The sequence below is a fragment of the Bombus vosnesenskii genome, unplaced genomic scaffold (assembly GCF_011952255.1).
Source record: "Bombus vosnesenskii isolate JDL3184/JDL3185 unplaced genomic scaffold, Bvos_JDL3184-5_v1.1 scf7180000013267, whole genome shotgun sequence".
NCBI lineage: Eukaryota > Metazoa > Arthropoda > Insecta > Hymenoptera > Apidae > Bombus > Bombus vosnesenskii.
In genome coordinates, this window is record NW_022882927.1 from 6,037,149 (window position 1) to 6,053,786 (window position 16,638).

General features: G+C 42.5%; 1 protein-coding gene and 1 long non-coding RNA gene across 2 annotated transcripts in view; both read left to right on the plus strand.

The window, feature by feature from the left end:
* The first annotated feature begins 244 nt into the window (after positions 1-244).
* LOC117230803 lies at positions 245-2,977 on the plus strand. The gene is made up of 3 exons (XR_004492867.1): positions 245-552; positions 682-2,387; positions 2,651-2,977. It is a non-coding gene; the product is annotated as an uncharacterized LOC117230803 (long non-coding RNA).
* A 5,576-nt stretch (positions 2,978-8,553) lies between these two features.
* The window catches only part of LOC117230734 (sonic hedgehog protein A), an 83,643-nt gene continuing 75,558 nt past the window's right edge, over positions 8,554-16,638 (plus strand). The window contains exons 1-2 of the mRNA XM_033488453.1: positions 8,554-8,802; positions 10,574-13,164. Of these exons, the coding sequence (XP_033344344.1) occupies positions 12,781-13,164 (384 nt within the window). The 5' untranslated portion in view covers positions 8,554-8,802; positions 10,574-12,780. The remainder of the gene's footprint in view (positions 8,803-10,573; positions 13,165-16,638) is intronic.

Consider the following 16,638-nt stretch of genomic DNA (forward strand, 5'->3'; position numbering starts at 1 on the left):
TTGTGGAGATGAGATTAGTGGAGACTTTTGCTGAATTGGGATCATGATCATATGTCATCATAGCTTGATTATAGTCATCTATATATATTATAATATATATAGATAGATATTGTTTGTTGCCTTATGTTGTTGCTATTCTGTTTCATCTGTTGTATTTTTTCACTAGACTTGTTATTGCTATGCTAAGAAACAGTTATCAACACTGGTAATATGTAATTTGTGAATGTTTAATTACCATTTCGATGCCTGAATCTAGAACATGCCTTTAAATTTCAATAACGTAAAGAAGTACCGAGTCACAAAGTTCGAAGATCTTCGAATTACGAGGGGAATGTTACTGAGAAATCTGACGATTATTTTCTCCGAAATCGTTCTCGGTTTCCAGCACGATCTCGAGCGAGAAGACCCAGCGGGTGGCTCGCGTCACGAGAATGCAGCTCGTAGCGGCGAAGCTCATTACGTTGACGTGTGCGTAAGAACTTCGTACACGCGATGTAATCGCGCTGATGAAACTGACGCGCGGAATGATGCGCTACACGGCTCGTCATATTGGTGAGAAACGTTTGTCTCCTTATTGTTAATAAAAGAAAACTAGACAAACATAAGATAAAATACGAATAAGGTTCCTTTTTAAAAACAATCTTAAAGTAATTGGTCTTAAACAATTTGAAACATTCTTAGAAACAATAGAAAAAGGAGGAAAGAAAAAAATGGCAGCGGTGTATGGAGAGTATCTATCTCGAAGCGCGGAACGGTGCTGGTTTAAATCGCGCAGGAAGATCGGCCAGAGATTACGTCGCGTACGGCAGCCACTCAAGTGTCGCAGTTGCACGTCGTTAATGCGAGGCAGGTGCTAACGCGGAGAGAAAGAGACGACAGGGAGAAGGTGGCGGTGAAGGAGAAGAAGAGAAGATGCGCCCGGATCCCGTCCTCCCCCTAATTGACAAATTGGAATCTTATTAGAAGCTCGTGATGCCGGAGGTACCCGAGGCAGGAGGAGCCTCGAGGCCTCTCTCGTTGGCAGGGAAGAGAAAGACCGAGTAGCGTAAAGGAGATAGAGAAAGTGAGACAGGTAGCGACAGAGTAGCCGTGAAAGACGAGGAAAGAACGAGGGGCATAATGCGTGGATGGCACGACACTAACAGGTTGTACGGCCCACAGTGGAACGGAGAGAAGAAGTACCTTATGCTCGGCCTGCCGGCCGGCAGGCGAATGCCACCCAGGAAGCGTTCGCGCGTGCGCGATCTGTGTGGCCTCGGCTGGACTCGACCACCGGGCCCAGCCGAGGACGCACGAGCTGGGCCGATTTAGCACGAGGACGCCCGAAGCCGACGTGTGCTGGCCCACCCGGTAGAGCGCGCGCGTGCCGCGTCCTGTGTGGTCTTACGTTCGCTTCTTCGCTCTTCCTATTCTTCCTTACTGGCTCTTCCCTCTCCGTTACGCTCTCGTCGCGTCCTTTTTCTCGCTCCTCTCTCTCGGTTTCACCTTCCTCCTTCTCTGTCTTTCCCGCATTCCATTTTTTTTCTTACTCCTCGCGTCGTCCCTCTTTTTTTTTCTTCTTTTGTTTCTTGTGCGCACTCTTTTTTCTCTTTTTCTACGGATTCACCGCGTTTTTCTCGTTTTCTCGCTGCTTGCACGTCTCTCCTCTCTTTCCACCATGGAATTCTTACTTGTTCCACTGCGAGAACTTCTTGCTCAACTTCGCTCTCCTTCCCAGCCGACTGCTGCTCTTCGCTGCTCCGAGACACGGCTACGTGCTCGTCGTCCTTTCTCTCCTGGCGGATCGCGGGGTTCGCCCCCACCTTCTCCTTCGACTGCGACGCTGCTACACATGGTCCACGCTGTCTCTTGGCTCCGTCCGGGCCGCGAAGATGAGGTGGCCCCGAAGACGAACACTGAAGGAGGGTGGAGGTGCTGACAGTGGCGTAAGTAACGAAGGATCGTGTAGATCGCGCGATATTGCCGCCGACAGGACCGCGAAATGGAATTCTAATTAGGTGGCCTCCTCGTTACCAACCATGAAACGGGACAGTCAGCCTGGGAATCCAAACGACCGGGCCAATTTGTATACGATCATGGAGTTATTGTATACTTTTCTATTGTGTCGCGTCAATAGAAGTTGACTCTCAAAGGATTTATCGAATCTGTTTTCTATTAGTAGAAAAGGGATCCCATTCGGTAGCCCTTTTGTTGTTTTTCATGTTTCACTTCTTCCGTGGAATATTTTTCAGGTCTAATGTGGTGATCTACGTAAAAGAGCTACGCTTGAAAGGGGCCATGCGTCTCCATTATTGCTATTCGTCGCGAGAAACGGTTCCTCGTGTCACGTTCACAAGAGCCATGTAGAATTTTATCTACGTCAGTGGGCAAAGAAAGGAGATGAGGTGGTAAGCCCACTCGACTCGTTCCACCTCTCCTTTCCCGCTTCTCGGTTTCCTTCGCACGGCTCGACTCGACCACGTGCTAACTTACGAGCTACGATCTCTGTACCCTTCCACCTTTCTTTCCTCTTTTATCCTTCTTGCTAGTTGTCTCTTTCTTGTCTCTGTAACCTGCCTCTGTCTTTTTACTTTTCCGTGAGGGAGCACGGCTCCCTCTGCCAGTTTTTTATCTCTGTTTGTCTTTTTATGTCTCCTATGTCTCTCCTTAGGTTCCGATCCAAGCTCTGCGCCGTCTTGCTTTTTCACTCCCCTCGGAACTTCTCGGATTATTAATCCAGCGACGAGAGAGGATCCGTGGCGTTCGCGGAGATTATGGGCTCGAGAGCATGGCCAAGGTGCTGCTACGTTAACAAGCATCAATAGGCCGAAAGAGGAACGAGAAGGCGCAGGGATCGTAAAATGTGATTCCGAGGATGAAAGATCGCGTTTTGCTCTGTCCCTTTATCTACGCGATATCCCTTCGACAAAGTAGCGAAGCGGGAGTATACGTGCAAAATTGATCCGTAGGTGGTACACCGAATCGATTTGATTTTATAAATGGCTTTTGGATTCTTCGTTGGCCATGTATGTATTATTTTCTTACTGGTTAGAATTTAGTTTTTTTTGGTTCTGAGTGAATTCTCTATTTGTAGATTATTGTGAACAGATGTACTGTATTTAGGAGAGAACAATCGTATGGAAGATACGGGGAAATAATAAAACCATTAAGAAAGATTCTGCTAAACAACATCTATTCCACTGGCGAAGAAATTAGATTCAATAACTTAATACTTATTGGACATAAGGCATAGAGTTTCATGTTATGTTAATTTTTTTTCAAATTGGATATTGTATAATACCTGAACCAAATGGAAAATCTTCACTTCTATTTGTGTGCAAGTAAGGAATATCCAGTTATTTTTCTAATACTCAAATTCTTTTTCTCTTTGTTTTATTACGTTTTGTTTCATTCATAATTTATCTTTCATTTATAGTCATATTCCAATTATCATATTCACCTATAATACAAACCAAGAGTAAACAAATAGTAATTCAATATTATTACTCATCATTCTAACGTACTATTACTATTTCATATTTTGATTTAACTTTCCACAATCAGGCTGCAATTTTTCCATCTTGTCCCATTCCATCAGTATACATCATCTGAGATTTCCTTGTCATTAACACAATTCCACGCATACGCATTCCCTTTCGTTCACCTTTCACATTCCACACATCACCTTCTTCCCATCACAATATCCATAAAAACCTATAAATTCGGAACAAATCTATTTCGAAAAAACAATGATGCAGCTTCAATATTTAGATTGTATCTATCGGAGCAGAAAGAAAAGTATAGGTTTTTATATCAAAAATATAGTGTAAAAGTCTGTCGTTACGAAGATTAGTCGACTATGAACTTATAACACGTTTGTAAAAGTGATTTAATTTCGGTTAATGTTTTAGCTGTTTTTTATTAATTTATTCTAATCATAGGAAAGTGAAGGTGCCTTCTTGTTGCAGCATCCTTTCAATTTCTTAACAAGCTAAGAATGAACAATATATTCGATCGAGCCGCGATCTATCATCGAAACGCGCGAACAGATGCGTTCCCCGTGGCGATTCGCACGGTACGAGCTCTTGTTCGTCTGGATCGCGAGGGCAGCGTGCGCGCGTGACGCGGATAAACTGTCAGGATGGGGCGCGATGATTGGCCCCGGCCCGTAAAGCGTATTTTCGCGTGTAAAATGTAAATGGCGCTGTTCTGTGTTCCTGGATCCGCTCGGCCAGTTTCCCGTCTGTACGTGTGCGTGTGCACACGAGGAAGAAGCGTGGAACTCGTGGAAAGGAGAAATGTAGTCGAGCTTGTCAAAGGAAGAACGAAGAGATGGTTGAAGAAAGAAAGAGACGAAGAAGGTTCAAAGAGCCGACAGTGGTTAAAGAGCCTTCTTCCTCTCTCCATCTCGACACGCACAAGTACAAGGCGCAACCTTTCGAGCTACCCAGAAGAGTATCATCCTTCTACCTTTCTCCCTCCTTCCATCTCGTCGCCCCTCTTCGTCGCTTTCCATCCTTATTTATCTCGCTACCTCGACTCTCCTCGTTCCTTACCCTGCTGGCAGAGCAAATTTATTTCACGTTCCTGCCTTTTCTGGACCTTTCACAATATTTGGCCGTGCTTTGGCATCCAGCACCGGTCACGGCGGGCACCGGTCACCAGAAGATACGGCTTTGAGCCCTCGGTGATGGATGGTTCGCTCTCCAGCCCGCCACGAATTGCTGCTTCTACTCTCATCCCATCTCTCTTCTGCTTACACATTCACCATCCTTCTTCATCCATCTAAGTTCGTTCCTCTTGCTCGCACCGTGAGCCCCTTGCCGGGCTCTTCTTCCCTCTGTAGAGGATGCTAGACCGCCGCTGATGGGGTCCAGGGCCGGTCAGTCCTAAGGTGTATACACGTGAAGTTCCTTGTCGTGATCGGTCGATCTACCTCGCCTCTACCTTGGAGGTTTCGGTTATCCGAGCTTAAGTCCCCAACCGAGATTCATTATGTTCGTCATCTTCGATCAAGGTTCTCCAACTTGTTACAAGTTACATTCACGAAGATCACGCGCCACGCTTAGGTGTCAAATAGTTCAGTGACCGCGCGTGAATGGGAAATCGATCCATGCTGTTGGTAAACCGTTTGAGCTAACAGAGAGGGAGTAAATCGAGGTTAAACGCGGTCGAAGAAGGAAATGAATCGTGGAAGAATGGGCCCTCTGTTCGGCTATTGCAACAAGCCGTCCCTGGGTCCGTGGACCCGCAGCCCCGGGACCGTTCCACCGAGTTCGTGCAGGTATATAAATTCTGGTGCTATTATTGGGGTTTGTGCCTTCTCACAGAGCCCTCTGGGGCCCGCGGCGGTCCCTTTGAGCTACTCTTTCTACCTCTGTCGTTTTCCCCTTCGTCTTGCTCTTACACTGTCGTTTCTACTCTCGCTCTCTTTCTCTCTCTACCTTGCTGGCCCCCTCTCCTCTTGTAGACCTTATCCTACCACTACCTCCTTTCCTCTGTCTTCATCCTCCTCCTCCACCTCCACCTCCTTGGATCACCCTTTAACTCGCCCGCCCTACCCTTTTACGTACCCATTCTCCACCTCGCTGCCGATCCTTACACCGCCCCTGAGACTTGTTTGTTTTCCCTTCGCGTCGTCTTCCGTTTGCTAAACGCACCTTAAATTACGCGGCCGATGATAAATATTTGAGCCGTCCATTACGCGAAAGGGCCACTACGGACAGAGGTCCGAACCGGTGTTACCTTCTTCGAGCTGGCGCAGCTTCCTCCGTGGATCGTGTTACTTTGTAAAAGGGACACCCGGGACCCGGATAGCCCGCGATGGTGTCGTCACATGGAATTTTTTTTTCCTCTCGTCTTTCTTCTTTTGTTTCATTAAGGATGATCGTGCAGTTTGTGGATTCAGTTGCGGTTACTTTTTAATGTTTGGTTTCTTCTAGATTTTGTTAGACACTATGTTCATTCATTGAACAATTGTTGTACACGAAACGCAATGTCGATCCTTATTGGCTTAAAGTAATTTTAGCCATGTCAAGAGAGAGTTTACAATTGAGAAAATAGCTCGAATAGACTAATAGCTTAGTAGTTTAGTATATGACAATTATTCTGCAAACTTGAAATTCGAGACATTAAAGTGAAATAGAGTTTCCTAACTTAATGTCGATTCTTATAAATTACCTATGACCCAACGATCAAAAAGGAAATTCCAATTGAAAAAGCGATCCGCGTAATAATTTAAATCACCATCTTTTGCGTAACCCAATGATTGCTAACTGATGGTTAACTCCATATACGAAAGGGGATTTCAAATAAGAAATTATCCAAACGGTAATTCAAATAATTGCATTTAGCGTTCGATGGTAATGGCGGATCGAAATTATCCCGCGAATTTCAAACGTAGTGCATTATAACGAAACGTTTTCTAACTTAATTGAAATTCTTGCAGATTGGCCACAACCCAATGATGCAAACTGAGGGTTAGTTCCAATATCGAGAAAGAGATTTCAAACAATGATTTTATCTCGTCTGGCATACAATTGCATAGTAATCGTGGATCGAAATAAGCCCGTGAAATTCGAATGTAAGGCGTCTTCTAATTTAATTTAAAATTTTGTAAACCAAAGGTTAAGCCCTCTTCCAGACAGAATAGTCCCGATAAAGGAACAATTCGTTCTCTTATCTAGCGTTCAACTAGCGTTCAATAGTGACCGCGGAACGATATAATGCCGCGAAATTCAAATACAACGCGTCTTTGGAATGCGCGGCAACAGAGCGTTGGTGTTACTCGCGTCTTGATAGCGCACTTTTATTTCCGCCACTGTAGCCGCCACAAAAGTCAAAGTGCCTCGTAACAGGATTATGAAATGTTCCGGAGTAGCGTTCCACGGATGTTTACAACTATCGCGAATACTCGTTACCTTTTATTGCCGGCGGGTTTCAGCGATTCTGGCATCGGCTTCGTTAACGAGCGACGTTTATGCTTTCATTCGGCCGTAATTCTACCCCCTCGTGTCTCTCCCTACGATTCGTTGTACATATGCCTACACGTCATAACGCCGACTACATATTGGTTTTCCATAGGTCATTCATGCCGATTCATTCTCACGCTTTCCAGGCGAATCCTATTAATACAAGCGTGTCTGCCGATTCTTCGACACGAAAGCGTGTTTGTGAGTTTGATGGGTTCTTGGTTACGTGGTTCGTCGAAGGGGTTTGTTTGGCGAACACCGTCTTTATCTACGCAGGTCAGCCACACTAATCTCTGGTCCGTCTGTTGTCTTCGCCTTTGCTTGCTCCAACAGTTGCTGGTGTTGTTACTATTGTTAGAGGATCTTTTCAGGTTGTTTCTCGATGCTTATGAATGTTTTAGTTTCTGGAAAGCATACCGTATGAAGATTCTGTTGTCTGGTCACGTTTCTAGTTTATAGGGTGATTTTTCGACAGAAGGATTTTTTAATGGCATTTACATAGCATTGTCTCGAAGTTATTTAACGTACTCTTTCTGAGTTCTGAGTGTGGTTCGAGTTTCGAAAAAAATTGAGTGAAAGTTATACGAAGCAAAATCTGTATCCTCATTCCATATTGAGAAATTAAGCTGTAAATATCGTTATTTTCAGTAGCTCGAGCAACATATCGGTAATGCGAAGAATTCGTACAATTCGATAGAAAGCCTCGTACGCAGAAATGTTAAAAATTTTGTCCGACATGTGTAGCTACATGCTGTAAAGTCTAAGAGCAATTGACTATATCGTTCACTAAACGAAAACTAAAGAAGATTCTTTCTGTTTGAAAATTTCCTCTCATATTCTTCTTCGAATAGTACACGTTCTACAGAATATAATTCCTTTTGGCGCTTGCGTTATCAGAGAAACTATTATTCTTTAATATTCATCGCATTGTGACAAATTTTTCAAAATCGGTTCACAATAAATCATAGTTGTATAACTACATATTTTCGAAAGAAAAATTTTTAATCGCTTATCTGGTGTCGTAAGGTTTTACATGGATGAATTTCTCATATAGAAACTTAATTATTTCCTAATTTATAACTATATAATAGGCTGTTACTTTCTATTTAATTCTTACGAAATTTTCATTTTCTCTTCTCGCACAAATTTTCCCCAAAACGGCGATTTTTAGGTCCCTCAAATCCTCATCTGTTCCAGTCCAAACTAAACAACTCAAACATCATCGTGCTACTAAAATATATCCCTTCTTCGAGCTACTTCAAAAAATCTCTCTGATTCGTGTAACATTAAAATTACCGATCGTTAATAACTAAACAAAAATTAACGTTACTAAAAACATTTGCGTATCCGGTAGTTGCAGAAACGAGAAATTTGATATCAGATCAGTTTCATTAATCTGCTCTTTCTAGTATTAATACAATCATTACATAAGAATAACGAGAGAAAAGTTCTAGCCCAGGCGTATCCAAATACAATTATCTCGATTATCTCTATCTCATTTCCCAAAGGAAGGGAAGGGAAGTATTTTCCTGGTAGACGGCGTAAATTTCCTGTTATTATTGACGATTCCAAGGATTTTGTATATACCGTGTAAATTCGGGTATGTCAATGATAGATTGCCGCTGGAACGACTTTGGTGGGGCGGCCAGTTATTCACAAAAGATGTTTATTATCAGTAAACCGAACACTTTGGTAGGCCGTGGCTCGTCCCTCTCCTCCTCGTCCTTCGCTAGACTTCGACTTTCATATCAGTTGGCTCATAGCTGTGGCTGGTGACGTTCCACCCGTGGTTCGCGTTTCTCGTCACAAAATTCTTCACGTTCGAGTGCGGTTATCGTCGCGATCGTATCAGGTATATAGTACGTGCTGTTCCACGTTGCATAGCGCGAGATTCGATACCTGCACGATATTTAGTCACCGGTATTTTTTTTTTTTCGCTTTCTCCGTTTTCTATTTTCCGCTGTTGTTTTCTTCAATTGATATAAATCGAGTGTTTGTTCGTTGGCAATTTGGGAGCAGTGATTATCGACGCATTAACAATCGGCCAACGTATTCTTATTTTTCTCCTAGTTACATAGTTCACGTAGATTAATTTATCAGTGACTCCGAGGAAAGCCGAGGGATTTTCCTATATTTATTTTAACCAATAATAATTAATTGTCGCTTCAAATTTTTGTTCGTTCCTTAATTATTTATACGGAACATCATAATCTTCTCGTTTTAAATCTCGATGAAGTAACGACAAAATATTCTGGAATATATATACACTCGTTTCTATCGTTTTATTTACGTTTGGTACATCGTTTCTTTTTCAATTTTGGAGCAGATACATGCAATAATCGTCTTGAGATTTCTGACTGTACGAGTGTATGCGTAGGAAGCTCTAATTATTGTCAACGTATGGATGCATATCGTTGTTCGAAGTTAAAATGTTAATGCACATTTGAGACGTTGTTTTTGGTGTTTAACACGTTCACTGTGTATGTCTCGGGTGAGAGACGGCAGGCAATCGACTCGAGCGCGGTACACGCGTTAAAAGTCACGAAATTTTGAAGCCTTCATATTGTAATAATTTATATACCTAAAGAATAAATATATAGAAAGTTTCATTTTAGAAATAGAAATAGTTCTTGTACAAAAATTGTTTGTTATATAGTATTATTCTCGTAGCAATCTTCATCGTGATTTCATTTATTTCATTTTTATAAAATAATATAAAAAATCGTAAAATTTTATGAACGCAAGTAAAGAAAGAACGCGTCTTAAAGACGAAAATCTGAAGTTTTAATTTTAACGTTTTACACGTGACGGTTATTGTTGACAAAATAAATTAATAAAAATGTTATTATTTGATACCAGCACGTTTAAGAAAAATATTAATTTTACAAAGACGTCATTGAATCATACCTGCAGTGATTGTTGGAATTTCGTGCGTCGGTACTACGGCGAGTATGCATATTTTAGAAATACTTGAAAGAAAAGTTGGTCTTAAGAAAGTGTTACATTGTGTAACGCACGAATGCATGACAGATGTTCGGTTACTCACACAGCCTACAAATATCCGTTATTGTGAACTTCATTATTCTCTCGATCTTCCTAAAATTACCCCGTTCTTTTTACAAAATATAAACCGATTGAAATCAGTGTCGCTTCTTAAATATCTCGAATTATATTTTAATAGGACACTTTTTTTTAATTATTCTTGACCAGCTACTCTATACGTAATAGATTTCGATAACTTTATTTTTACTGTACATTTTAATAAATATCGCATAAATCGATTTATTGTATATGTGAGCACACTGGTCAATAACGTGCGAAGAAAGCAAAGGAAACAGGAAATGTCTTTAAATTAATTCCTAGAGTTGCATTTAATTTTTCAAGAACGCGAATAGCATTCCATTACATTAAAAAGATCAAGATTTTACATTTTCCAAACTCCATCAACGAACCTCACGATTTTCCTCGAAAAGAAAGAAAAAAGAAGGAAAAGAAAAATGGAGAAAAACGCGAATAACCTCGCGCAATTCAAGGTGGATCAGCTCGCGGCGTGATTATCTGTGCCGAAGAGCCGATAACCGTAGCGCCACTTATAACCGAAGATCGATCACTTCCTTTCACAGTTCGATCGTATGTTCCAAGTGTACACCGTCCTTGAATTCGTTTCATCTACAATAACAACACACGTTTTCAAACTTCATTAAAACAGAAACGACGATCTATCCGATCTGTATAACCGTGACACACGAGTAGAAGCTTGATTGCAGGCGGAAGATGGACGAAGAATCGAAGAGGTTGTTCGTCACCAGGAATTCGGGGAATCGAGGAGCGTCGCGTTTAATAAGATCCCGGGAGTCTGCCGACACGGCGTAGGAATGTGACAAAAGTGGTAATCGGGCGAAGCGACGAAGTACAAGCCAGCTGGAACAAGCGGCATGAGGAAAGAAGAAGTAAGATCAAGAAAAAAAGAAAATAAGAACGAAACATCGAAAATTGTAAAGAAGAGCGAAACTTGACGAAGAAGTGAAGGTCACAGCCCACCCTACGTCTCGAGATGTACACGCTGCCGCCTCGGGGGTAGAGAAGACACGGTCATTGAGAATCTTGGCGCAACGCGCGGTACTTTCTTGGAGCGTAAAGTCCCCCTCCGAGAAGGCGAGAGAGGGAACCTTTTGGAGGAGAGAAGGAGAGGCGAGTAACAAGGTAGAACGTTGTTGCGACGACAACGACGACAACGAAAAGGACGAAAAGGAAGGATCAATCGAACGCGAAGAGGGGCAAAAGAGGAGATCGGTACGTAAAAGGAAGAGGGACAGGCTGCGTGGCAAAGAAGCCGAAGAAACGGAAAGATTCGAAGGAGGAAGGAGCAACGTTGGCGAATAAAGAGCGAGAGGAAGAGAGGCGAACAAGTAAGAGAGAAGATAGGCTACGATCAAACCGAATCGAACGAGGAGAAAGTTGAAAAGACTCTCTTACTCTCTCCTCCTTCTTACCCTCTCTTTTTATATATTCCTGTCTTTGTTTAATCAATTCGATCTCTGTCCAGCGTGGTGCACCTGTCTTCGTTTACCTCGCGCACGCCCCGCCCCGACCAATCGAGACTCTTGGGACCTAGTGACGTCGCTAACGCGCACTACAAGGCCCTGTCGTGGTGGGGCCAGTATCATCTCCCCACTACCTGGAAGATCGGAGGCCGTGAGAGCCCCACGGGGGCCAGCAGCTAGCTGCAACCAGCGCCAGCGGCCCGGCCGGCCGTTGGCCACCTTGGTGGGGGCAGGAAGAGGGGCACCCTGCTGCCCAAGAACAGACCGAAGGAACAACGCAAGGGTACCTACTGAAACCCATCCCGCATTTCCCACCACTGACTCGTCCGGAAAACGTGCGCCACAGAGCTTCCGGACTACTCGGATATCGAGTTCAGTCAAGTGAGTCAGATCGATCGGGTACACTGGCAAAGAGTTCGACATCTCGGACCGCTATCGTATCGAAGGAAAGTTTCATCTCTGTTTGTCGTCGGTTTTGCGCGTTCCATTCAATTGCGCGTGTTTTGATCTTGGAGAGCGTGGTTCGATCTTGGAGAACGTAGTTTGAGAAATTTTCTTTCTCACGAGGGTGTGTGGTGTTACGGTTAGCCGATTAAGCAGCATAGCAATGGCTCCTGTTGATTTCTGATGTACGATGAAAACATTTGACACTAAAGCAAGCTTGGAATATATCGTCGCATTATCGCTGACGCGTGATAGTTAACGCGCACCACCCACAGGTGGACATCGAGCCTTCGTTGACTAGCGATAGCATACACGAACCAATGTCACAACCACCGATAGAAGGGATAAAAAGAGAAAGGGAAGTCGAACAGTGAGAGAGGATCTCCCCCTGGAGGCTCTCGTGCAGTGGCTCTCGTTTATAGTTTCTTATCGCGGCGATCGATTACCATCGACGTGTAATAATCCTTCGTAATCCTAGTGGATTATTTTGGCTCTCGCGTGTGGTGATTAGACGCAGCTACGACGGTCACAACGGTGATAAGAGTGCGTGCAGGGGAGGTGTGTGATGCCCTGGTTATGGTTAAGCGTGAGTGAGGTCAGTGGCAAGAGGAGGAGAAGAAGGACCGGCAGCTCGTCAAACGCGTCGTCCTCGTCGTCGTTGTCTAGGTCGTCGTCGTCGTTCTGTCAGCCGTGGAGGAGGAGGATACCCGGCGGCGGTGGTGGTGGCGAGGACTCGGTGGTACCGTCGACGTGCTCGACAAACACGAGCGCAGCAGGGTCCGCGAGGTGCACGAGGTACCAGTGACCGAACAGGGTCGTCCTCGAGGCAGAGCCACGTGATTATGGTGCACCATCATCATCGTCGTCGCGGCCTTCAGGCGAGCAATCATTGCACGATTAGGAGGCGAGGAACGACACCCTCGCTGCTCCAGGTGTTCCTGCTGATACTGTGCATTTGGCTACCGCTGCTGGACAACGGTGGCCTCGTTCTGGCTTGTGGACCGGGCAGGGGCGGTGGACGACGTCCTGGTCTAAGGAAACTCACGCCTCTGGTGTTCAAGCAGCATGTGCCGAACGTTAGCGAGAACACGCTGCCGGCCAGCGGGATCAGCGAGGGTCGCGTGTCCAGGCACGATTCCAGGTTCCGGGATCTCGTGCCCAACTACAACGCAGACATCATCTTCAAGGATGAAGAGGGCACCGGAGCCGATCGGCTGATGACACAGGTGAACAAACGTTCTCAAACATTGATTAATCTTCGTTTGAGGAATGCTGGCTCATTTTTATCGCGAACGTCTGATGTTTACTTTACAACGCTACGGCAAAGAGCCGAATGAAAAGACTTCTTATGCAATAATAGAATCTAGTTGAACAGTAAAAGATTATCGTAGAACTCTGTTTATAGAACCTACCGAGGAACTTATTTACGTAACTGGAGTTCATTGATTTTGCATAATACCAGTGATTTTTCTTTCGTATAATGGCAGTTGACGTTCAAGTAAACGGAGACAACGAGCAAAAGTTCATCCAATTGGGCATTAAAATTTGATTTCTATAAATGGAGTATGGATAAATGGATTTATATAATTCGATAAAATAGTCATACGTAAATGTAGCTCGCAAAGCCAAGACGTGGAATATTTGTACGAGCCAAAATTGACCCAGCCATCGCCATCCGAAGGTTAATTGCTTGCTTGTCATGAGTGCTTCATATGTCTCGGTATATAACATAGCTTTTAATCCCTGTTTGGGAGAGGATGGTGTTACGCGTTTTAATACGAAGCGCAGGAGACGCGATGGATGAACATGTTCTCACGCGGCCTCGTGGTTGATCGGTACTGTCTACGGTAAACAAACTTTGGGAGCTCCCTTTGGTTTAAGAATGCATTTGGGAGATGGTAACAATGTAAATATGGTTGAGTATAATTTTATCTGTGACAAATATTGGTATTGGCGAGGGAGAACGTTTTCAGGGGAGCTAAAGTACTCGAACGTTCTGTTTCTACTACCTTTTCACCAACCGTGAACATGGCTGCTCCTGTTTCATTCTTAAAAACACATCTCTTTTCTTCCAAATTCATTCGATTCTTCTCGGTTTTAACACGTACAACATTTATTTCTATTATAAATAAATTGATAAATGCAGTAGAATTTCCAATATAGATATTTTATTAATTATATTCGTCCAAATTAAAGAAGAGATTTTGGAATTGCCTTGAGAGGTACGAGCCTCAGTTCAGATGAAATGTCAAACGTGACTCTGACTATAAAAGGTCAAGAATAATTGATAAACTGTGTTGAAGACTGTATCCGTAGACAGTACCTAAACTAACCCCTACGAATCTTCTTATTTTCTCGCGAGAAACAATATCTAAAGACTATCAATACGTACCAACTAAAATACATCAGCGATTAATTCTTCAAATGAGTAATCTTGAAATCGTTGATCGCTTCTTATTAGAGCTACGTATAAAATTGAACAGGTCAGTGACGAGACCTATAGCAATCCAAACACTGTTTATCCTACCGTGCTCTTTTGGTTAGCAAGAGAAACGAGCCGTGAACGTTACGACAACTCGATAACCGTGTCCGGAAGATTCGTCATTTCTGGTCGAGGGCGTTTTCGCCGCGGCGATCGCCGATAATATGTGTCGTATGTCAGACAGCGATAAAGATTGTCCTTGAAGGAGCCCGTCGGTGAATCGTGACGCGTCCAAGAGTTTGAAGCGTCGGTATCGTCGTTCCTATCGATCTGTAGATTTGGTTCGGCGAGTGCCGATAGCGAATACTCGCGAGAAAACGACGCTGTATACTCTTTCGATCGCGTTGCTTCACGTAGGAGTAGGGAACTCACCTAGAGGATTATAGAAAGAAGTGCAGTCAGTGACCTTTACGCCTCGAATCCGATAATAGTTGGCTGATTCACGCGCGAATAGGAACGTGGCGTGTTTCGCGTCGAGAAATTTGGTTATTCAGTGAAATGATGTATGGCGGGTTTGGTTATGAATCGTCGAGACGGTATGATGCCCCGTGGGGACGCAACAGCGGATTTCAAAGGAAATATGAATCGGGAATCGGTGATTGATTGCGTTTGTTTTATGGTCAAAAGGATGGAAAATATGTTTTCTATATTTTCACCGCCAATGCATCGCCTGCGAGGTTGCTATTAATGGATTTCATGGGATATATCGTGGATCCGCAATCCTCGATTCTATTCGTTCCATTGTTGAAATGATGATAAATGGTGTTTTTTCAATTTTCTCTTGTGAATATATGCCTCACACTCACATACGTCCAAACTCGAATCCTGTCAATATTTGACACGATTAGTTTGATATCAGTATTAATTTTTTAATCCTAGAAATTACGATGTGTCGTCCGTGAAACGTAGAATTGATTACAAAAATTTAGGCGTCGAATTTTCTTCGCCAAATCTTTGGTCATCAAATATTTAGTTATTTTTAGAATTTAATACTGGTTGAAGCTATTATTAACGATAGATCTCTGATAAAAGAGTTTTGATTAGTTAGATCGGATACTGCTGGATTTCAGATATTCACGATGATATAGGTATATGCATCTAGTAATAAATGGCTTTTTATATAATACGTTAAAAAACGAAGGATCCTTGAGTAAAGATATTATCAGGTACATTCAGGTATATCTCGATTAATTATAGCAAATGATAAATTAATTTAGCGATACAACCTTATGCTCACGTTCACATTCTAATGAGTATTTTTGTTGTCTTTCGTTTAAGAGACTCATATTTTCATTAAATTTAACATTTTTAATTTGACTAAATTTCATTCACGAATAGATATACTTTACACTATGGAATTATTTTTGTGACTGATTATCAACGATTAGTATTACTAAATCGATGTATTTTCTGGCGTAAGATATCGATCGTTTGTTTTATTATTAGGTAGACTATTGCCAATTATTTATTAAATAAGAATTCTAGAATTTCAATCACGTTTTTCACGACTTCAGTTCATAAAGTAAATCGTTTAAGCATTAATTTACAACATAGAATATGTATTCACAATTAACGGATTATCTTATGAAATAGGAAAAGTTCTATGTTAAACGCAAATATTTGAAGTTTTAAAATATGGCATAAGGGCCGTGAATTGCTATTTAATCGCGGCGTTCTTCGTAAAAAGCGGCTGAAAAAAGGCAAACGTATCAAATCGTTCGTGGTCGAGCAGTAGTTCTTGCAATTTCACCTTAATGGATTTATTCTGCTGGCTTTATCCAATAGAGAAAATGGTTTTATTCCAATAATAGCTCGACGTTCCACCGAGTTATCAACTCGTGAACATAAATCCGTAAATGATGGAATCAAATCTCTCAATATATACAGTTTTACATTTCAATATGAAAGAAATAATTATCGAATCGCAAATTTTTACGCGATTGAATATTTCTACAGAAACAGACGAAGAATTGAAATTGGAGTACAAATATGTTTCAAGAACGTTTATTAAATAAACTATAAATGTAGAACATCCATGAAACTTTTATTTCGAGTAATGATCACGAAACGAAGTAAATTGAATTTCAACAGAGATTTTTGATATCTGTACAGATGTTATGAATGATAAATATTGGTCTATTAATCATTGTACTAAATATTACATAAATTTCAGCAGCTGTTTCGCTACAAGACACAACGAAATGGGATAACAAACTTT